At 58.4% G+C, this 21,077-nt stretch overlaps 2 protein-coding genes across 3 annotated transcripts; both read right to left on the bottom strand.

Annotated features, from left to right (window-relative positions):
* Nucleotides 1–130: 130 nt before the first annotated feature.
* Nucleotides 131–13,260, bottom strand: MAP3K6 (mitogen-activated protein kinase kinase kinase 6). 2 transcript variants are annotated; one of them, XM_047082675.1, is made up of 29 exons: nucleotides 12,404–13,260; nucleotides 10,997–11,136; nucleotides 10,887–10,910; nucleotides 10,448–10,638; nucleotides 10,164–10,332; nucleotides 9,674–9,780; nucleotides 9,074–9,244; nucleotides 8,876–8,988; nucleotides 8,082–8,241; nucleotides 7,695–7,857; nucleotides 7,508–7,615; nucleotides 7,333–7,382; nucleotides 7,147–7,242; nucleotides 6,907–6,994; nucleotides 6,675–6,808; nucleotides 6,167–6,315; nucleotides 5,797–5,933; nucleotides 4,218–4,323; nucleotides 3,565–3,722; nucleotides 3,270–3,462; nucleotides 3,024–3,162; nucleotides 2,563–2,722; nucleotides 2,246–2,422; nucleotides 1,825–1,966; nucleotides 1,397–1,568; nucleotides 1,190–1,302; nucleotides 1,030–1,103; nucleotides 657–733; nucleotides 131–444 (listed from the first exon to the last, which is right to left on the bottom strand). In XM_047082675.1, the coding sequence occupies exons 1-29, from the start codon at nucleotides 12,744–12,746 to the stop codon at nucleotides 354–356; spliced, it is 3,945 nt and encodes a 1,314-aa protein (XP_046938631.1). In that variant the 5' UTR covers nucleotides 12,747–13,260; the 3' UTR covers nucleotides 131–353. The 2 variants fall into 2 exon arrangements, with proteins under 2 accessions (XP_046938631.1, XP_046938632.1); XM_047082676.1 differs by having other exon boundaries at nucleotides 6,188–6,315; nucleotides 12,404–13,258.
* A 1,247-nt stretch (nucleotides 13,261–14,507) lies between these two features.
* FCN3 (ficolin 3) lies at nucleotides 14,508–18,745 on the bottom strand. The gene is given in 9 exon segments (XM_053722193.1): nucleotides 14,508–14,960; nucleotides 15,792–15,926; nucleotides 16,035–16,050; nucleotides 16,052–16,165; nucleotides 17,435–17,562; nucleotides 17,938–17,982; nucleotides 18,337–18,431; nucleotides 18,667–18,691; nucleotides 18,694–18,745. Coding segments are annotated over 9 exon segments (852 nt in total). The 3' UTR covers nucleotides 14,508–14,718.
* Nucleotides 18,746–21,077: the final 2,332 nt, after the last annotated feature.

Genomic DNA, 21,077 nt, shown 5'->3' with positions numbered 1-21,077 from the left:
GATGTCGGGAAAGGGTGATGGTAAGTGAAGGAGAACAGGTGAAGGAACTTTAGACGGAAAGACCTTAGGGAGCTGCGCCCAGGAGCCCCTGCCCCTACCCCTTACTTCGGAAGTTGCCAAGGCCCAAGTGTACAAAGGTGTTCTGTTTAATAGTCTTTGCCTGGCGGTACTTGATATGCTTGGGGCATCTCTATGGTTGATTCTGCCCACTGGGGCTGGGCCTGGGCCCTACCCTGCCCCCCATCCACCTGGCCTTCTCCAGTTGACCCTGAGTCCTGGGGCAGGTATATCAGAAGCTTCTCGTGTCTTCTCCATTCATCCATCCTTGGGTCTAGTCTCTTGTCTCTGAGCTCTCATTCAGCCTCTTGGGGGCCAGGGGTAACCGGCGTGGATCCTGCTCGCTGTGCCAAGATGGCTCTCCAGATGCGGCATACCATCCCTCCCCTGGGGATAGCAGGCTCAATGTGGCTTGCCAGAATAAGGTCCTGGGCCCTCTCTAATACCCACTGTCTGCCTGATGCCCTCTCTGTCCCCAGAGGACACTGGTTTCCCTGTAATTTCCAGGGAGGAATCCAGGCAGGCATGTAGCTGGGGGTCAGGATCTGACCAACATGAAGCCATTTGCATGGGTCATCCTTGGAGGGCCCAGGACATACCTGATGCGGGTGTAGATGAGGTCATCTCGAGTGGCACAGGTCAATAGGGTATGGAGGGTGAAACTGTGGTTCAGCAGCTGGTTGCGGACAGAGACCCGGATGCAAAAACAGTGGAAGAAAAAATCAGAGAAAGATGTGTTCAGAGACTCAGGTACTAGCTGTGTAGTACCACCAATATGCTAGGGCAAATACCCCTTTCGGGGCCGCAGTTTTCTCATCTGTACCATGGTGGGGGGGTATACTAAGTGCTCTTCCCACAGTGAATTCTCTGTGTGAGGGGAAGAGAGAGGGGAAGTGAGAAGAGCTGAAAGATGGGCAGAGGTGGAGTCTTTGGTCGGTGGGGGTCAAGGATAGCCAGTACTCTCCCCCTCACCATCTGGATGGTGCCTGAATCCACATTCAGTTCCTGTAGCCACTGCACCAGGCCCTGATCCACTGTGAGAGCAGCTGTCAAGGAGGAGTCAGGTGGTGAATCCAGGGGTACTTCCTGCCAGAAGCTGCCTCACACTCACAGCTAGTGTTCACCAGCTCACCTGGGGGCTCGGAGGCCAGGGCAAAGATCCCTGCCTTCCCGCTGACCTGCTGTAGAGCTTGTTGCACCAGGGCCTGGCACTCCCGCTCCTTCTCAGCCAGGACATCTCGAAGCCTGTTGGAGAATGCAGAGGCTGGGAGAGTAGAATAGCCGGAGGAATGAGGGTGAAGCTGGCTCAGAGGGGATGGACAAGGCCCAGGGGCTTTACCTGTCAGTTTCTGCTCGCAAGAGGCTCAGCTGCACCATCAGGGGCGGGGATCCCTGCTCTGGTTCCCCAGGGAGCCGGCTCAACTTGACCAAGGTTTCCTGCTGCTTGGACTGGGGTTCCTCTTCTTTACTTGACTCCTCTGACCTCGGTGGGACCGCCTCCGTCTCCACCTCTGCCAAGCCAAGTGACTGGGGTGAGGTCAGGCAGGGAGGGAACGCCCATCTGGGATCCCCAAACACATCCCCAAACACTGGGGGTAAGGCGCAAGGCGCCAAGGCGCTGGGTACCCGCCAGGCAGTGCCAGTCTGGGATAGGCCCGTTTGGCCACGCCCCACCCGTTCCTTTCCGCCCCTGCAGAGCGTAACCCCTACGGGCCACGCCCCCTCCCGGCCCCATTTGTGCTCGTCACGCCCCCGAAGGGGTTTTACCCTCGCTGGCCCGCCGACCAGCTCCATTCGGCCCGCCTGGGCCCAAGACAGCCAGGGCTACCCGTACAGCTCGGCTGAGCAGCGAGTCCAGTACGAACATCCAGTGTGGGCGGATATGGCGCCTGCGGAGGATCTGCTTCACCTGGAGAGGGAGAAAGGGCGCTTGGCCGAGTCTCAGATAGAGGTGGGGCTCGAGTTGGAAAGCCCTAGAAAGCCTTCTGCCAAAGGCTAGTCGGGTAGGCGGACTTGGGGCCGAGGGAGGGGCTGGGAAGTTAGAACTGGGTAGATGTCCCTTTCCTGCGGGCTCTATCTTCACAGGGAGGACATGCAACCTTGCAACACCAAGTCCTTGCACATTCCCAGGCACAGGGAGCTCACTACCTCTTATTAGGCAGCCCTGACTTCACGAAAGCTCCCTCACCGCATCCGGGAAGGCGAAGAGCGGTCCATGCAGAAGCGCCGGCCCGAGGCCTTGGGCCCGCAGCTGCCCTTGCAGCGCCCGCAGCTCCTGGGCCAGCTGCCGACGGTTGGGCGTGTGGATGTGCGCGGCGAGGCAGCGCAGCAGCTGTTCCACATGATTCCTGCCCAGACGGGGACCCTGAGAAGGAAGAGGGGTTGTCAGTGGGTGTTGCCGCCTGAGTCAAGAGAGTTGCCGGTGGGTGGAGGAGTGAGGGAGGCGGTCAGCAGGCTTCCCGTCGGCGCTCGACCGCCAGGGAGCGCTGGGGCGGCCGCACCCACCTGTTCCTGCTTCAGGCGCAGATTCTCCGCCAGCGTGGGCAGCTCCTGCTCCAGCACCGAGGCCAGCATGGCCCTGCGTTTGCTCTCCTGGTGCAGCAGGCTCAGCCCAGAACTCTCCTCGGGGGACGTGGGCTCCTCCGCCCCGGGTTCCTCAGGCACCCTAGTGTAATGGGGAGCTGCCGGTGGAGGGCGGGTAGCAACACCGGCCAGCCACCTCCACCCCAGGGTTTGAATCCTGGCTCTTGTATTTTTATGCCTACCTCACAGGGATACAAGAGATAAGCCTGGCACTGAGGTGGCACGATAAATAGAAGTCAGAGCATCTGGGAGGGGGCACCAAATGCCATCCTTGCAGGTGGCTGGAGGTGCCAAGGCCGGGCGGGGTGGGGGGCTTCTTCTGGAGGGAGTACAAGGGCAAACCCAGATGAGGCAAAGTCACTCTCCAGACCCTGGGCTCTCACCGGAGCTGGCTGGTGTCTCCATAACTGAGGCAGCGCTTGGGCGGACTGGGTGGATGCTGAAAGGGTGCCTGCGGGCACGGGAATGTCTGGGACTGGGTGGTCGAGTCGGCCGAAGGAGTGGGGCTGGCTGAAGGGGCATCTGAGGGAGGGACATGGCTGTCAGCATGGGCCCCCGTTCAGTCTTGTCACCTCCACAGCTCCTCTGCCCTCACCCCAGCGTGCCCCCTCCCTCCACTTGTGTAGTACCTGAGGGCCGCGGTGCGGGTCTGGGGGAGCCAGGGCTGCGGCTCCTCTTCCCAGGCTGCAGGAAGGGGTCCCCCAGCAGTGCCTGAGCACTGGCTCGGAGGCGGGGGTCTGGCTCAAAAGTTCGGAGAAGGAAGGTTTGGGCCTCCGCTGACAGAGAAGTGGGCATTGGCGGATGCACCTTGTACATGCCCACCTGGGAAGGGTCGGAGAGGGTAGACAAAGGTCAAGTTTAGAGGTGTTCAGGGCCCAGTCTGTCCCCACCCGACCTCATGAGCCAGGCCATGGGGGGTCTCACCTGAAACATGGCGGCTTGCGGGCTCCCTAGCTCATGGAAGGGTGGGCGACCTGTGGCCATCTCGATAACAGTGCAGCCCAGTGACCAGATGTCAGCTGCCTTCCCATACCCTCGTGGGCCCTGGTCAATGATTTCTGGGGCCATATACTGTAGGGTCCCTAGGGCAGGAGCAGTAGCAATAGGGCTCACCTAGGCTTGATCACTGCGGGGATGGCAGGGGGCTCTATCGTCCTCTGGCCACCTGTGCCCACAGTGAATTCTATCATCCAAACAGTTCTCATCACCTACCCTGGTGGTCAAACACCTGTCCTGAGTTTCCTCACTCATCCTAGGCTCTATCATATTCTGACTCCTTCACCCCCTGGAGGTTCCATCATATATCCTGGACAGCATCATCCACTCTGAACTCTGTCACACACTTTAGCCCACATCGACATTTCTGAGCTCCATTTCAGGCACTTAAATTCACCATCATCAGCTATCCGAGCTCCAGTTCTAGATTCTATCACCTCACCTCTGGCTCAGTCACCAGCCCTGGGTTACATCCCCCATTAGGGCTCTAACTCCGTGGCCAGGAGAAACACCATTCCCTGAAAGGTCTTAAGAGTTCTGTCCTAGGTCAGCACCCCACTCACCACCCCACACCCCACTACCTGTGAAGGTCTCAGTGCAGGGTGTGATGCCTGCCAGCCTCTTGGACGTGCCGAAATCAGAAATCTTGAGCAGCCCACTGAAGGTGTTGATCAGTACGTTGTCCCCCTAAGTAGAGTGGACATTGTGCTCAGTGCACATCAGGCTGGGCTTCTGATGGCAAAACCGGATCCTATCCTGGGATCCCATCTCCTAGAATCCCAGCCTGACCCCACCTCTATCGGCCTCCTCCCTCTTCGATCCCACTTATGACTCCTGGGACCTGGCACCTGGTTTGCCTTCAGGTCTGAAGTTCTTTCCTTCCCTAGGGAGCCTCCTTGATTAAATTCCCCACCCTTTGCAAAGGGGTCTGCACTCTTAATTTAAACTGTCAGTCTCTGTCTGGAGCCATATCTCCTCCTGTCCCCCTTCACCAGTGAGCCAGGGTGGGCCAGCTACAGGGCTTACCTTTTTTCATTTTTAAAAATTATTATGATGATTATGCTTTTTAAAAAGTCAGCTTTATAATTACTTTATAATAAAAGCCAAGGATATAATTTACATACAGCAATTTTTACCATTTTCAGAGCATAAGTCAAATGGCTTTGACAAATCTATGCAATTGTATAACCACAACCAAAATAATAATATTGAACATTTCCATTACCCCCAAAGGATTCCCTCATACTCTTTTTTAAAAACGATCTCAGGAATAGAACTTAGTGATTCATCACTTACGTATAACCCCCAGTGCTCATCCCAACAAGTGCCCTCCTTAATGCCCATCGCCCATTTAGCCCATCCCCCCACCCAACACCCCTCTAGCAACCCTCAGTTTGTTCTCTGTATTTAAGAGTCTCTGATGGTTTGCTTCCCTCTCTGTTTTTATCTTATTTTTGCTTCTACAGGGCTTAGTCTGATGTCGCTCTCTCTCTTTTTAATTTAATTTTTTTATTAAAATTTTTTTATATTTATTTTTTTAAGAGAGAGAGAGACAGAGTGCAAGTGAGGGAGGGGCAGAGAGAGAGAGAGGAAGACACAATCCGAAGCAGGCTCTAGGTTCTGAGCTGTCAGCACAGAGCCCAACATGGGGCTCGAACCCACGAACCATGAGATCATCACCTGAGCTGAAGTCAGACGCTCAACCGGCTGAGCCACCCAGGTGCCCCTAATTTAATTTTTTTTATTTAAAAATTATTTTTTAATTTATTTTGAGAGAGGATGAGAGCAGGGGAAGGTCAGAGAGAGAGAGAGAGAGAGAGAGAGAGAGAGAGAATCCCAAGCAGGCTCTGTGCATCGGCTCTGAGCCCAATGCGGGGCTCAAACTCACAAACCATGAGATCACGACCTGAGTCAAAATCAAGATTTGGACGCTTGACTGTCCACTCAGGCGCGCTCTCTCTTTTTTAATGGTTATTTATTTATTTTGAGAGAGAGCACGTGCACATGAGCAGGGGGAAGGGCAGAGAGAGAGAGAGAGAGAGAGAGAGAGAGAATTCCAAGCAGGCTCTTCGCTGACAGCGAACCCGTGAGATCATGACCTGAGCTGAAACCACGAGTCGGATGCTTTAACCTACTGAGCCACCCAGGCGCCCTGCTTACCTTGATGTCTCGATGCACAATGCGGTTGTCATGCAGGTAGCTGAGTCCCTGCAGGATCTGGCGGGTGTAGAAACTGATGGTGCTCTCGTTGTCCTGCAGGGGTCCCCACACTGACCGCAGCAAGGAGGACAGGCTGCCTGGGCAGAAGCAATCCGAGGTCATCACTGGTGCCCACTTACTCCCGCCCTCAGCTCTCTGCTCAAGGCCCGGGCACACCCATGCCATGACCCAGACTCCATCACCACCCAGCCGCACTGTGTCAGCTAATGCCAGGCTACACCACCCACACACGCTAGGATTCATCTTCCCCAAGGGTTTCCCACCCCTCCCTGGCTCCATCTCCATGCCCCCCACTTCCAGTTCCACTTGCCATCCCACGCAGGGCAGGTACCTCCGGGCACTTCCTCCATGAAGATCTTGAGGTAGCCGCCCTGGCTGGCGGAGCCCAGATAGCGCACAATGTTCTTGTGGCGAAGGCGTTTGTGCAGCGCGATCTCTTCATGCAGGGGTTGAGAGAACCTGGGGACAGGTAGGGAGAGACCAACAGGCGAGCTTGAGGCAGAGACGCCCCCCCCCCCCAACTCCAGCACCAGCCAGGCCACGCCCCCAGGACCTGCCCCAACCACACGCCCCTCTCTGACCTTCCCCACCCTATCTGTCACCCAGCCCACAGGCCCCTCCGGACCCTTCCGCCCTCCTGGTCCCTGCCGTTCTGCGCACGGGCCCGGGCCCACCGGGCATCTGTAAGCCCGACCAGGAGGGCATCCGCGGTTCCCGCGCCTACAGTCGCGCCCACAGGACCCCCCTCAACTCGTGGTCCCGGCCACCCGGGCCCCAGCGAGCGCCGAGCCCCGCCCGCGCGGCCCCGCACGCCGCACCTGCTGTCCCGCTCCGGGATCTCCTTAATGGCTATGCGCACCCGTGTGTGCCGCTCGCGGCCCGCGTACACCGCCCCATAGGTGCCCTTGCCCAGCACCAGCCGCTCGCCGGTCTCCGTGTACTCGTAATCGAACTGCGGGGGTGGGGGGGCGGGGGGGGGATTGGTGAGATGGGAGCTCAGCAGGGGCCCGGGCCCTTCCTCCTCCCCGCCCTCCCAGCCCCCTTCCTCACCTCCAGCACCTCCCCCACGCCCTCCGCCTCCTCTGTGGGCACCGTGGAATCCGGATTCGTCACCACGGCTTGGATCAGGCTGCAGAACCTGAGGGTGAGGGAGGTCAGGCCCACGGGAGGGGTAGTTTGGGCGGAACCGTCCCCTCCGATGCCCGGGAGCACCCAGGGGACATGTCCCTTCCTTTCCCTCACTCCCCTGGCACGCCCCACCCCCGCCGCCCTCGGAGAGGCTGCGCGCACCACTGGCAGTGCCCTACGCTGGGGAAGCACAGCTGCACGTCCTGAGCCGGTGGGAGCGCGTAGAGGAAGCAGCAGCGCTCGTCCCTCTTCGAGGTGCTGAGAAGGGAGGAAGATCCCCAGTGAGCGCCCGGTGGCTGGCAAAGCCGCCCCTCCCGGGACCTGGACGCCCCTGGTCTCGCCCCTCACCTGACCCCGCAGATGGAGGCCACTGGGAAGGTCCAGCTGGATGGAATGTCCTGGGAGAAGAAGGTGGGTCTGAGGGGGCTGCTGGGGACTGGGAGAGTGGCTTGGGGATGGGACAAAGGTTCTAGAGAAGGGGTGCACAGCAGTGAGGGGTGGGGGACCTCAGCGGTGACCTCACCTCGGTTTCGGGCTCCAGCAGGCTCAGGGTCACTGCGCTCACCGGGTCAGCACCCTGAATCTCGAGCCTCGCAGGCAGCAGCACCTTGTTCATCTCCAGGACCAGCACCTGCAGGTGATGAGGAAGGGGCTGGGTTAGAAGGGGCCTGCCCCTCTCCCAGTCCCACACTCCCACTGGGCGGCCTCACCAAGCACTGGTCCCCTTGGGGACAAGCCGTCTTGAGTGGCTGACAGGACTGTAGCAAAAAGCGGAGCCAAAAGTGGGCACGGTGCGGGGGTCCTTCAAGAGGCTCTAGCGTGGGTCTGAAGTGTTGGTACAGCAGGAAGGTTTCCATCATGGACACCAGGTACCTGCAGGCACGGCCTCGTCCTCAGCTCAGCCCAAGCCCCGGCTGGCACTGCCAGGGAGAGCAGACTGGCTTGGACGAGGCCAGAACATGGGCACTGGGTACGGCGGGCACCGGTCTGGAATAGGCCATGTCGTTGGCTCCAGGGCTCAGGCTGGAATGCCAGCGGACATAAGCTCGGGGGCTGGCAGCCCAGGCCGGGCCAAGACTGTGGAGGGGACCACCTACCATATGGGAGCATTGAGCTTGTACAGCTGCTCTGCAGCCAGCGCCACCTGGGCGAGGTCATTGGCGAGGATCTGAGCTCCCAGGTAGAAGCCTACATCCCAGTAATACTGCATCTTTTCCACACAGCCTTTTCGGGCCAGCAGGCAGCCCAGCTTCATGCCTGGGAGAGAGCGGTACGGGTCCTAGGGAGTGTGGCGGCAGGTGTGGGCAAAGCCCAGGTGTGGGCCACAGCACCCGTGTGGGCGGGAAGGTGGAACTAGGTGAGGGGCGCGGTGAAGCGCCCGACTCTTGATTTCAGCTCGGGTCACGATCTCACGGTTTGTGGGCTCGAGCCCTGCGTCGGGCTCTGCGCTGATAGCACGGAACCTGCTTGGGAATCTCTCACTCCCTCTCCCTCTGACGCTTTGCCCCTCCCCACTGGTGCATTTTCTCTCTCTCTGTCTCTCAGAATAAATAAACATTAAAAATTATTAAAAAAAAAAAAAGAAATAGCTGAAAACTTTAGTGGGACTCTCAGATGGGAGTAGGAGCTTCGGCAAAAGGAAGGTTTGGGGAACAAGTGTGTGCAGAATTCAGTGTATAAGGAACACAGGTGTGGCCTTAGGCACACCTGTGGGTTCAGGGCTCATGAGGGCCCAGGACAGGTATGAGGGTCCAGATGTGGGTTTGGGAAGAATAAGTCCAAAAGGGGACAAGGCCACTCCCAGCTCCGGCCCAGTGTCCTTTCTCCCCATGCTCTCCCCTGGCCCCTCAGAGGCCCTGCCGCTGGGAGGAGGGGTGCAGGACGGACTCACCTATGAGCTGGAGCTCCTCAGAGTCCTCAAAGCGCTGCCCAGCAGCGATGAGCAGCACAGCTGCGTTGATGCCCGAGTGGAGGCTGGGCTCCACATCAAAGGCCTTGCGATACCTGGGGTGCGGGTGGGGACTCAGGGCTGGACTGATGCCCACAGGCCCGTCCTTCAGCCCACTGTCTACCCACTGGCGCCCCTTACCAGTGATAGGCTTGCTCCCGGTGCCCAGCGTCCTGGAAGCCAGAGCTGAAGAACATGTCCTTGTAGACACGGCCGCACATGCAGTACAGGTCAGGTGCCACGGAGCCCTCACACTGTACCAGTGGCAGAAGCACAGCCAGGGCCTTCTCCCGGTCCCCAGGCCTGTTCCTCCTAGGGAAAGGGGAAGATAGGCTGGGGACTTACCCGACGGCCCCGCCCCCTCTCTACCCAGGAACCCCTAGACCCTGAACGGCAGGGCCCCTTCCAAAGGCCTGACGGTAATGAACCCAGAATAGCTGTGACTCTGGTCAGCACGGACGTCTCTAGAAGTAACGATCCCAGAGAGAAGTGATTCCTAGCAGCTGTGACTCTGAGGAAGCGTGACGGCGGGAACTGCGACCGCTCCAAGGGCAGCAGCACCACTCCCACCCCACTCCACCCCAGAGGCAGCAGTGACAGGACAACAGGGACCATTTGACCTCGGTGTGACCCTGGCCAGCAAATTCCCTGAATGGCACTGATCCCAGACTGCGGTGACGTCACACGGCAGAGACCCATGTCCTCAAGTGGCTATGACCTGAACATGGCTCTGCCACTCACCGGTTGAGGGCGAACGTGTAGTGGAAGCAGACGTTGTGCTGCTGGGCCACGTCACAGGTGGGCAAGGCCTGCAGCGTCTCCACCAACTCGATGATGGCTGAGTAGTCCTGCGGGAGGGCACGGCACACACTGGCACGATGGCCTCTGGGGGGGGGGGGTCCCATCAGCCCCGAGACCCTGAGGAAAACCTTGAGCTGGGGTCCCCTCCCATCCCTGACACCCCATCTTCCCACCCACCACACCTAAGGCCCAGGAGGCAGTGTAGACACCACACCTTTCACAGAGAACCGACCGTGTGCCCCAACTTCCCTGCTGCTCTGGGAGACAGCGACATGATCGTCCCCGGCCACAAGTAAGGAAACTGAGGCTCAGAGACATCAGGTAACTTGCTCCGAGCCACCGGTGACTGAGGGGCACAGCCCGGGGATGGACTCGGGCTCCTCTGACACGGAATACCGCTGCCCTGCCTGCCTCTCTGAGCACCACACACCTGCACATCGCGGTAGGAGAGCAGCAGGTTCATGATGATGTCGGGGCTCAGCAGCTCCACGCTGTCCAGTCTCCGCTGCAGGCGAGCCAGCTCCTGCCGCAGCTGCTGCCCGCAGAGCCGCTCCCGGGCCTGCCGGATGTCCTGCCGAATGGTCTCCCGGAAGTAGCCACTATGGCCCCCAGCAGAGGAGGGAGGGGGAGAGAATGATGGGGCCTGTCCCTCAGCCCCAGCCCACCGGGCCCTCACCGGCCTCCTCCTCCTGCGCCCTCTCTGCGCCCCATTACCAAGAGTCCGTGGGCGTGGCCTCCAGCAGGCGGGCGAGCCGGCCCACCAGGGGTGTTAGCAGGGCCTCCGTGCCCACCCCGGCCTGTACCAGCCCATCAGCCAGGCCCCTCAGGAGGCCTGCATCACCGCACAGCACCCGACCCGTGGCTGTCACCACATAGGGGATCAGTGTGTAGCTGCCAACACAATCCTGGTGGGAGGGAGGCAGGAATCAGTGCAGGCCAGGGGTCAGCACCAGGTCAGAGAGGGGCACTGAAGTGGTCAGAGGTCAGCACCAGTGGGGATGGGGACAAAAGAGAAGGGGCACACTTCATGAAGGCTGGCCGTAGGGAACAGAGGCCCACATGGGGAACTAGTGAGGTCAGAGGTGACTGAGGAGGCCAGAAAAGGTAGTGGAGGTCAAAGGGCACATTGGAGGGAAGGGTGGATTCTGCTCACCGAGTTCTTCTGGAAAACATCCTCCTGCAGGGGACAGTCAGATACTGGTATTCTAGGTAGGCACCACCCCAGGCCCTGTGCCTACCCCCACCAGCCACCTGGCCACCTACCCGAAGGGCCTGCAGGTCAGGGAGGTCAGCCTGGGAGCAGAGGAGCACGTTGTTGGTCATGCTGAAGCTCTCACGCACGCCGAGGTGGTAGAACAGGGAGGGCTGTGCCAGGGAGCTGCTCACCTCCAGCACCACCACATCTGTGGGCACAGAGGTGGAGGCTCTGAACCTTGAAGCCTGGCTGGGTGGGGAAGGAGCCTGGGGATCCACCCTGGCTCGGTGGGTGTTCCCATGTGACTCCCGCAGGGTCCCGTTTTGCTCTGGGTCTCAGTTTTCCCCTTCTAGGCCCCTCTAGCTCTTCTACAGGACTGATGATATCTGTGGTGTTGCAGGAGAGGATTGGGCTCAACAGGCTGGGACCCTCATCCCACTGTTCAGAACCAGTGAGCACTGAGCATGGAGGAGAGGAGCTGTGCACCAGCCAACAGCCTGTTCCGCGCCATTTGAAAGGCATTCGAAAGGTGTGGCGCAAACACAGAAGTCCCCTACCCTGAGTCCTCAACGCAGTCTCTTGAGAGGGGCGGGCACCAGCAGTGTGTTTAGACAATGCTGTGCCTGTGTGTGTATCGCTTAATGTTTCTACCTCTGTGAGTGACAGTGGCTGCGAGGGCCTGCGTGAATCAACATATGTGCGATTTGTGAGTCTAAGAGTATGTGTGTCTTTGTATCCTCGAGGTCGCGTCAGCCTTCATTTTCAGGCTGCGATTTTAGGGCCATCAGGCAAGCTCGGTTCCCAGACTCTTGGATGAACAAATAAGTGTCAGGGGCGGGGCGCCTGGGTTGGCGGAAGGGAGGGGTGACCAGAGCGGGAATAGCCGCCGGTCTGGCCCCGCCCCCGAGCGACCCAGCCCTGCCTCCAGTTCCGCCCACTACCTCGCAACCACTGGGGCCTCACAACCTAAACCCCCTCGCCCAGAATCCCGCGCCGATGGATCCCTTGGCTTTTCTTTCGGCCTCTCTAGCCCGATCTTCCCAAGTAGTATGCTACCTCCCCTGAACTCCAGCCCCCCAAGTACGGCCCCTTTCCCTACTCCAAGCTCCACCTCCCAGGATCCTCCCTCACGAGCTCCGCGTGAGATCGTCTTGAGGCTGAGCCCTCCAACCTCACTCCTGAGATTTCACACTCTGTCCCCCTCCCAGCCTCGCCCCAATCCTAACCCCAGGCATGGTGCCGACTCCAGAGTGCTTTAAGCCCCGATCCAAGGCCGGCCGCGCTCCAGATCCCCTAAATTCCACTTTTATCATGGCCCTACCTCGACCCCTCAGCCTAGCTCACCTTGTGCCCCCCAGACCCCATATACCCATCTCGGGGTCTCCCCGGAATCGCCGAACCACGCCCCCTTCGGCCCTCCCCGGGACCCCCAAGCCCCGCCCCGGCTCCTGACCCCGCCCCCAGCGCGCCCTCACCCGCGTTGTAGAAGGAATCCAGCGCCGCGGTGTCTCCCAACGCCAGCGTCCCGAAGGGTAGGCTGCGCAGCTGAGGTCGCGGTCGCGGCCCGGGGAGCTGCGCGCAGGCCTCGCGCAGGCAGCGCAGGGGCAGCGGCTCCGCCTCGGCTCCAGCCTCGGGCTCCACCCCGGGCTGCGGCTCCCGGGTCAGCACATAAACCACGCTGAGCGGCCGGCTTCGCGCGCAGCCCCGGCCGGCGGGCGCGGTGGGGGGCCGGCCCCGGCTCAGCGCCTCGGCGAGCGGGTCCTGCCAGCAGCTGCCGGCGCGCTCCAGGGCTCCAGACCGCTGGCACGGCCCTGCCATGCGGGGGCGCTCCGGTGTCAGGCGCCCGGCTCTGGGCACCCGGGGCGGGGCAAGAGCCAGTGGCTACGGATCCAGGGATCTCAGGATTGGGAATCTCCTACGAAATCTGGAAACCCAGAGTCCGTCAGAGGCCCTGTTCCGGGAATCTGGAGCCCAGGGCCAAAGCCAGGCTCCGACCAAAGGTCCTGAAGATCTGAGTGGGGATTGGGTCCCGAGAATCTGGGGCATCCAGTGATCCGCCGCTCGGAGTCCCGGGAATCGGTCTGGCCGTGTCCACCACCCGGACTCCGCAGGAAAGAGTCCGCCGTCGCTCTCTCCTGCCCTCACATGTAGGCCGGGCCCAGCCCTTTCCCGGCCGACTGGGAAAGCTCCACCCTCGGCCCTGGGGCAGCGCCGCTCCCTAGCGGCCCGGGACTTGGCCTCTCCCCTCCCTCCTCTCCCGCCAGAACCTCTGAGACTGGCCGCTTCCGGAACAGCCTGTGCCCCTGTGCAGCCAACCACTGTGGTCTACTACACGGCAGGAGCTTTTAAGATGTGTGCCCAGGCAAGGGCTAGGAGGGACTTGTGAACTTCAGAACCCGCCCCCCCGCCCCCCCCCCCCCCCCCCCGCGCCATGCAGGTGTCTGTGGAATGAATGGATCTCCAGAGAAGACCAGGGTGTGCAGAACACAGCGAAGGACATACATTCTCCAGGGCTCCACTGCGCAGGCAGAGGGACTAGAATGGGAGAAACCTGCTCCTTTGCCTGCCAGGAACATGGTACTTGGCATCTGAGCCCAGGCTTTATTTTGCCTTTCCCCAGCATCCAATCTGCTGTGGAGCCTTGCTGACCTTTGACCTCCACCCGGAATATGACCATGGGACCTGAGTCCCCACACCCACACTTCTCTTCCTACCCGAAGAAGAACCTGAAACCTCAGCCCTTGGCCTGCCACACCCGCGCAGCTCCCCAAATCCCCAACCTCCTGGTGTTGGTGAGGCAGCAAACCTCAGTGGGCTCTGAAATCAGGAACTGGGGACTTCGTCTCCAAGATCACTCAGTTCCATGACGGAGCAGAATGCAAGCCCATGACTGCCTGTCAGACTACAGTTATTGTGCTCTGTGTGTTGCTCTGCCACTTTCTAGAATGTGACTCTAGCGAATTAAGGGCTTAATAAATGCTAACTCAGTAACTGCTGTTTCGCCGCCTTGTTACCCTGTGGAAGAAAAACGGACCTTCCCTCGTTTGACTCAGAGTTCAAACGAGCCCCGAATGGGACAGGCAAGAGGCAGTAGAGAATGAGACCTTGGCTGCCGAGAGAGGAGGGGGTGGAAAACAGATGACTTAGAAGGGACAGGCATGGGTCAACAGGGGGAGAAAACTGCACAAATCCCCCCACAAAACTGTACACTCGTAGGACCCAGAGGACGCAAGGGTGCTGTCAGTGGATGCTTGAATCCTTCTGAGTCCTCCCTTAATGCTCCTCTGGCTTCGTCTTGCACACCTCCAGAGATAGAAGCCTCACTACCTTATGAGACCAACCCTTCCATCTTCCTGACTGGAAGATCTTCTTTGAATAGAGCTGCACCCCGTGTCTCTGCTCTGCCCTCTTTTTTTTATCTAATTTTTTAAAATGTTTATTTATTTTTGCGAGAGAGAAAGAGCACGAGCAGAGGAGGCAGAGAGAGAGAGGGAGACAGAGAATCTGAAGCAGGCTCCAGGCTCTGAGCTGGCAGCACAGAGCCCGATGCGCGGCTCGAACTCACGAACTGAGATCATGATGTGAGCCGAAGTCGGACACTTGGCCAACTGTCTGCTCCGCCCTCTTGAGTTTTTCCCAGTCACTGGAAGAGTCCTGCAAGCCTGGAAAGGGTTAAAGTGATTTTATTTTTAAACGTGGACAGGGGAGCAGAGGCGTTTGGCAATGGGGAGGGTAGCCCTCGGTCCGGAAGCTGTACAGGATAGATAAGGGTGCTGGCTGCCACGGTGTCCTAGCGAAGCATCATGTGAACCTTGCGGTAAGGGTGGCCCACGCCCCGGCCTGAGGCCCAGTCGATGCCATACTTGTGAGCGGTGGCCTCAGACGTTGCGTAACGCCTGTTGAGATTGGACCGGTAGCAGGATCCGTGTCACCAGGCACCGTGGACAGTCACGGCACAGTTGCTCTTGCTTGTATCGTGGTCAGCATCGTAGGTGGTAAAGGGCTTCCCGTTGTGGAGGCTCAGGGAGTCTCCTGACAGGGGATGGAGGCACCTTGGAGCCGGGCACCATGCCTGGCACCCTTGAGGAGATGATCTCACAGGAGCCTCAGAGCCTCCGTGAGGTGGACGTGATCAGGCCCCAGGAGGAAACAGCAGTACCAAGGAGCCAGAGTGTTCTCCCAAGGTCACTCGGCTAGTCACGGTGGTACTGGGACTTGAACTGGGGACTGCGGCTCCAAGGCCACTTGCTCCTCCCTCTGCCTCGTCTCCCTCCCAGAATCCCCAGCTCCCATCAGCAGCCTGAACAGCTCTGCCTGGGGGAGCTGGGAGGGACTTGTCAATGCCCGGGCAAGGGGGATCCTGAGGCACGTCCCCACAACCACTTCCCTCTTTGAAGTCTCTCCTCAACAGTCACTGTTTCTCTGAAAAAAAAAAAAAAAAAAAAAAAAAAAACCAAAAAACCAAACCTTCCCTGCTTCCCCTTCTGAAGCAGATAGGGCAGATGCTCAGCAGGGCCTCAGATGGCTCCCACATCCTCCCTCCCTGCCTCTTCGCCCATTTTACAGGGGAGGAAACTGACAGGGGAGGAAACTGACAGGCAAGGAGCTTGCCCAAGGTCACGCTGTTAGTAAATGAAAGGGCTGGATTCAGACTCAGGACTGTTGGCCTCCAGAGCCCAATTTCTTCACTCCTGCCTGCACCATTCTGTCTCATGGGTGCCATTTCTCAGATGAGGAAACCAAGGCTCGCAGAGGGGAAGAAATTACCCTGGGTCAGTGATGGAGGCCGTGGTCACACTGGGAGTGGATCCAGCCTCCATCACCTTCTTTCCCTGCTCTGGGCCCCACCTCAGGTTCACTCACCTGCAGTGCCCTCCGAGAACTTGCCCAGCACCAGCTGGTACTGATCTGCCTCCCCGAGGAGGCGGAAAGCCTCATAGCCGGCAAAGGTGTGGTTGCCAGTGAAGTCCTCCAACTCCACCCGCAGCTCCCAGGTACCTGGAGGGAAGAAGGAGGCACGGGTGGAGGAATCCTCAGATCCAGGGTGAGGATTCAGAGTGCCAGAGAAATGCCCCCCAAACTCCCTGGGACCTGCTGGGAATTTACCCTGAACAGTGAGCTGGGTGCAAATTCTCATTCCCCAGTCAGAATTCAGACTCCTGGCTCCCAAAACCTGCTTTGTAGGCGGACCAAGAGCGGAAGAAATCCACGGACCTGTCCTGTCGCCTCTGGAACACCTAAGGAGGCAGAGAAGGCCAGCTCAGCGCCCATTACTCCAGGCCCGGCAGGTCATGAGGAGAAGCCGGGGGTGGGGGTGGGGGTGGGGGTCTGTGGCAGCGGAGAGTGGGTGCACTGTGAGGGGAGCGCGGACACCTGCCCCCTCTTTGGATTGGGGGCTTGTTAGTAACGTGTAAGTCCAAGTGACTTTTGTTTTTATTTTCTAAAGATTTTTATTTTTTTTAGGTTAATCTCTACACCCAATGGGGGTTCAAACTCATGACCCCAAGATCAAGAGCTGCATGCTCCACCGACTCAGCCAGCCTGGCGCCCCAATCTTTGCCTGTGAATAGTGATGAACTCCACATTCCCTTACTAACTTCTACTGACACTCAACCTCTTGCCAAAGCCTGACAAGTCTCAGGGAGACTGAAATGATTGGGAACATCCGCCCTGTCCTTAGAGGACGGTCAGTCGTGCTGGGATCAAATTTGATCAAGTCAGGTCAAAATAACCTCCTTAACTGACTATGGGAATTGAGATATTAGAGCAGAGAGGTCACCTCCAGAGGCCCAAGCTCGAGTCCTGGCCTTACCCTGATGCCCCTCGGTCCCCACTGCAGGCTAAGCTGCCCTTAGGCCCTGCAGTTTCCCTCCTCAATATCCTTCAGTCTAAGCACCTCCCCTTCCACTGTGGCCCGGGGCCCCTGAATTCCTCCTAACCTGTGTCCCTGCCTCCATTCTACCCCCACTGCCATGCACCTTCCATGGTGCAGCCTGAGTCTTTTCCCTAAAACGTAAGTCTGACCAGGTCCCTCCCCTGTTTACAACACTTTCATGGCTGCCTGATGCCTCCGGTGATCCTCAGTCAGTTATTCAATGCCCTCCACGAACTGGCCTTTGCAGAGGCCCTTAATCCGTCCTTGACCCACACCTGTAGACATTAGCTGGCCTCTTATCTGCTCCCAGCTCATTCACAAGGTCTCCTCAAACCGTCTTGTGTTCTCCTGCCTCCCTGTGTGTTTGTCTTTCCTTCTACTTGGAATGCCCTTCAGTTCCGCATCTATCTAGAGAACTTCTATACAGCCTTCAAGGCCCTTTCAAATGGCGTCTCCTTTGAGGAGCCTTCTCAGACTTCTTCAGGCCCTCTGGGAGCTCAGTAAGCATTGTTCCGTGAAGGACTCAAAGGAATGCTTTAGCTCCAGAGGGCTCTGGCTCCCCCTAGGGTCCAAGAGGAAGAAGTGCCCACTGGGCCTGGCCTCTGAACCCCGGAGTCTCCCTGGCACTCACCAGCCAGCCGCCCTCTTTGGTGTCCATGTCACAAAAAACTGGGAGGGCTCTGCCCTCGAGTAGGCATAGACGGTACCAGCCGCTCAACGTGGCACCCCGGCTCCGCAGCTGCTGGCAGTTTCTGGGGCCTGGGGAAGGAGAGATGGGCTGAGGTGTGTTGCCACAGTATCTCCCAACCCTCACCCTGCGGGCAATGGAACAGGCCAAGTGTGGGACCCCAGGAACCCTCTCGATGGCTCCTGAAGAGGGACTCTACACAGGGAGTCTTTCCCCAGGAAAAGACAGAGTGTTGGATCTGAGGTCTGAGTACTCCCAAGGGGGGGCCCTCAAACCCAAGGGAGGGTGCCCAGGCCCCTTCCTAATCTTCCCCTCTTCTCCCAGCCTTCTACCCACCCTGCCAATCATAGTGGATTGCTGAACCATGGCTAAGCAAAGACACCCCTCTCTAGTCCAGGGACAGAAACAAAGAAAGCAGAGGAAGTCCATGGTCCCACACACTCCACCAGGCTCACCCTTGGGGCCCATCTTGCCAGGTGGTCCAGGTTGCCCTGAAATCCCAGAGACCAAGGTGCCTTAAGTCCCACCCCATGCCCAGGGCCAAAAGGCAATGAGCGACTTGGAGGCTGAAGTCAAATCCCAGCTGCAGTCCTTCCTGGCTCTGTGATCGTGGGCACACAGTTTATCATCTCTGAGCCTCACACCCCCCTCAGCAAACTGGGGATAGAACCAGCTACCTCACAGAGTCAAACTTGGGGTGCTGGGCATCCAGCCCACGGCCTGGCACGCGTTAGGTTCCTTGCCTCTTGGTCATGGCCTCTCAGCACAGACAGTAACCAGTAACCGCTGATCCCCAGCCTGCCCAGTTCACCCCGGGTCCCTGCCTTCTCCCCGACATCTCTCACCTTGAGGGCCTGCAGCTCCTTTCTCTCTGGGACTTCCTGGGGCTCCAGGACAACTGGGCAGGAGGACCACTTTGCTGGCTTCCAGTCCCCTGGGGGAAGAAGCAGGGCCGGGTGGCCACAGGGTGGGCATGGGGGAACGGGTGTATCTCTTCCAGGCCCCTCTGCGGTTCTCTTTCCATCTCCCAGATTCTAGCTGTCAGGACCCTTGCCTCCAGAGCTGCACCATTTGCATCAATTTGCATACATTACAGCTCTGTGAGGTTGGGCGGGAGAAGGACCCCCAGGGAAGGAGTGAGGGCGGGTGGGTGGGGAGAGCATCTTAGGCTGCTACCTGGGCAGCTGGGGTGGTCCTGGCAGGCTTCCCAAGCAAGAGGAGCAAAAGGGAGAGTGGGGTCCACAGTAGGCCCATCTTGCTGGTGCCCCAGAGGATACCAGTTTATAAGGGGGCCAAGCTGGTGGGAGAACGTGGAACAAGACTTCCTCCCATTGTCCCTTCCAAGGGACACCCCCCTTCTCCAAGTCGGAGGCAGCGGGAGGTGGAGGCATTTCTTCCCTCAGCCCCAGGGACCAGGATGGAGTCCAACTTTTGATCCTGGCCTCCAGGGCTCTGCAGCCGTCTCTCCAGACCTTTGGGTTCACATAGGACTTTTCTGCCTTTGAACCTTTGCTCGTTCTGTGCCTTCCATCTGGAATGCCCTCCTCTCCATCTCTACCTGTGAAGCCCCCCCCCCCCCCCCCCGTCTGGTGAAGATCCAGCCCTAACACCATCTCCTCCAGGAGTCCTTCCCTGGTCCTTGTCAAGTGTTAAGAATGACCACGGCTAGGGGGCACCTGGGTGGCTCAGTCGGTTAAGCGTCCCACTTTGGCTCAGGTCATGATCTCACCATTCGTGGGTTCAAGTCCCGCATCGGGCTGTGTGCTGACAGCTCAGAGCCTGGAGCCTGCTTCGGATCCTGTGTCTCCCTCTCTGTCTGCCCCTCCCCTGCTCACATTCTGTCTCTCAAAAATAAATAAACATTAAAAAAAAATTTTGTAATGACCACGGCTACCATTTGTTGGGCACTTACTGCACTCCACAAGTCCTGCTGGGTGCTGTTTGTGCGTTGCCTCTGGTCCTTACACAGCTTGGCTCATAGTCATTATTGGCCCTGGGTTACATGCTTGGCACAAAGCAGGTGCTCAATAAATATTGGTTAAAGGAATGAATAAACAAGGAGAAAATGAGGCCCAGAGGCAGGACGTGGCTTGTGCCCTGACACTTGTCTGCCTGGGCCCACAGAGATCTCGCCCAAGCACCCCGCCAGGGAGAGAGGTACTCTTGACAAAGGGACTTCATACCCGCTCTCAAGTCTGTTGGGGAGCCCCTGGCAGGGCTTAGGAAGTGGTTACTAACATAGGCAGACCATTGAGTGGGCAGACTGTGCAGGGCAGGTCTGGAGGCTAGGAGGCCAGTGAGGGGGCAGTAGCCACAGTCCAGATGTGAGGACTGACGACTGAGCTGGAGAGGGACCTCAGGTGACAGGAAAGCAGAGAGAGGCCTCATTTGCTTGTTCGTTCACTCTTCCATTCTTTCACTCACTCATTCATTCATCAAACCTTCCCTGAAAGCCTTCTCAAGCCCTCTCTTCTCAGTGCTTGTGGGAGCAGGGAGGGCTGGGGTACAAAGCGGGTGTCAGAAGGTGGAGGCCGAGCTTGCCAGACAGGATGGGTCCATGAGATGGACGCTGAGATCCTGAAATTCCAATTCAAGGGATCTCTCCTCCCCACATTCTTCCACAGGTGTGCCAAGATTTGCAGACAAGCGTATTTATCATGTGCTATTTATAATTTAAAATGTTATTTTATTTATTTTGAGAGAGAGGAGAGAGGATGAGTGGGGGGAGGGGCAGAGAGAGAGAGAGAGAGGGAGAGAGAGAGAATCCCAAGCAGGCTCCGCGTTGTCAGCAGGGAGCCCGACTCAGGGCTCAAACTCAGGAACCATGAGACCACGACCTGAGCCAAAACCGAGAGCTGGACGCTTGACCGACTGAGCCACCCAGGTTACCCCTGAAATGTGCTGTTTAAGCATAATTATTTCTGGGGAGTGGGACCAGGGGGAAAGGATTTCTCACTCTTTCTATAAGAAAAATCTGTATCGTCCTTTTGTTCCTTACAGGCATTTACTACTTTGGAAAAAGCAAACATCCGAAAGAAATTTCCTTAACTGATGGTAAAATCAGAAGGAGGTGGGGGCATTTCCTCCCTCAGCTCTGGAAAGGATGGGCATTATCCCTGCCAGCACTAAGTGCTGGGTGGAGAAGCCAAGGGAGGGCGATCCAGGCAGGAGAAACTTCGTGTATAAAGGCTTGGAGAAGAGAGAAAGCCAGACAGGCTGGGAGGAAGAAAGATCCGAGTGTTGAGAAAGGGGCGCTCAAAGGGGAGGCTGATGTCGGAGACGGGGGCTTTGGTGGAAGTGTGGAAGGGGAGGGGCGAGGAGGTGACTGTTAGGCATGTCGATGGTGGCACGAGTGGGCAGGTGAGCGCTCTGTGAGGCCGAGGAGGAGCCGGAACTGCTGCGGGCCCCAGGGTCCCTCAGTGCCCTTCCAGCTGGAGTGCAGGGAGGCCGGGCCCAGGGGCAGGAAGTGGCGCGAACGCTGTGGGGTGATGGCGTCTGGAATGCGGATTGAGCTGGTGCATCCGCTCTGAATCTTCCCCAGAGCCCACGGAGACAGACACTGCTGTTACCCCACTTTACAGATGGG

This window comes from Lynx rufus, unplaced genomic scaffold (assembly GCF_022079265.1).
Source record: "Lynx rufus isolate CCGP_SWC_20201006 ecotype Redwood Valley unplaced genomic scaffold, mLynRuf1.p SCAF_2, whole genome shotgun sequence".
Lineage (NCBI taxonomy): Eukaryota > Metazoa > Chordata > Mammalia > Carnivora > Felidae > Lynx > Lynx rufus.
This window is presented reverse-complemented; position numbering and strand designations above follow the sequence as displayed.

What these genes read in the sequence shown, in the direction of transcription:
- MAP3K6 (XM_047082675.1), bottom strand. Translation starts at nt 12,746, where the DNA reads ATGGCAGGGCCGTGCCAGCGGTCTGGAGCCCTGGAGCGCGCCGGCAGC. An exon ending in GCCACGCCCACGGACTCTTG is followed by an intron (nt 10,333 to 10,447) that starts GTAATGGGGCGC and finishes TGGGGGCCATAG; the next exon opens with TGGCTACTTCCGGGAGACCA. An exon ending in ATTCAGGCACCATCCAGATG is followed by an intron (nt 734 to 1,029) that starts GTGAGGGGGAGA and finishes GTCCGCAACCAG; the next exon opens with CTGCTGAACCACAGTTTCAC.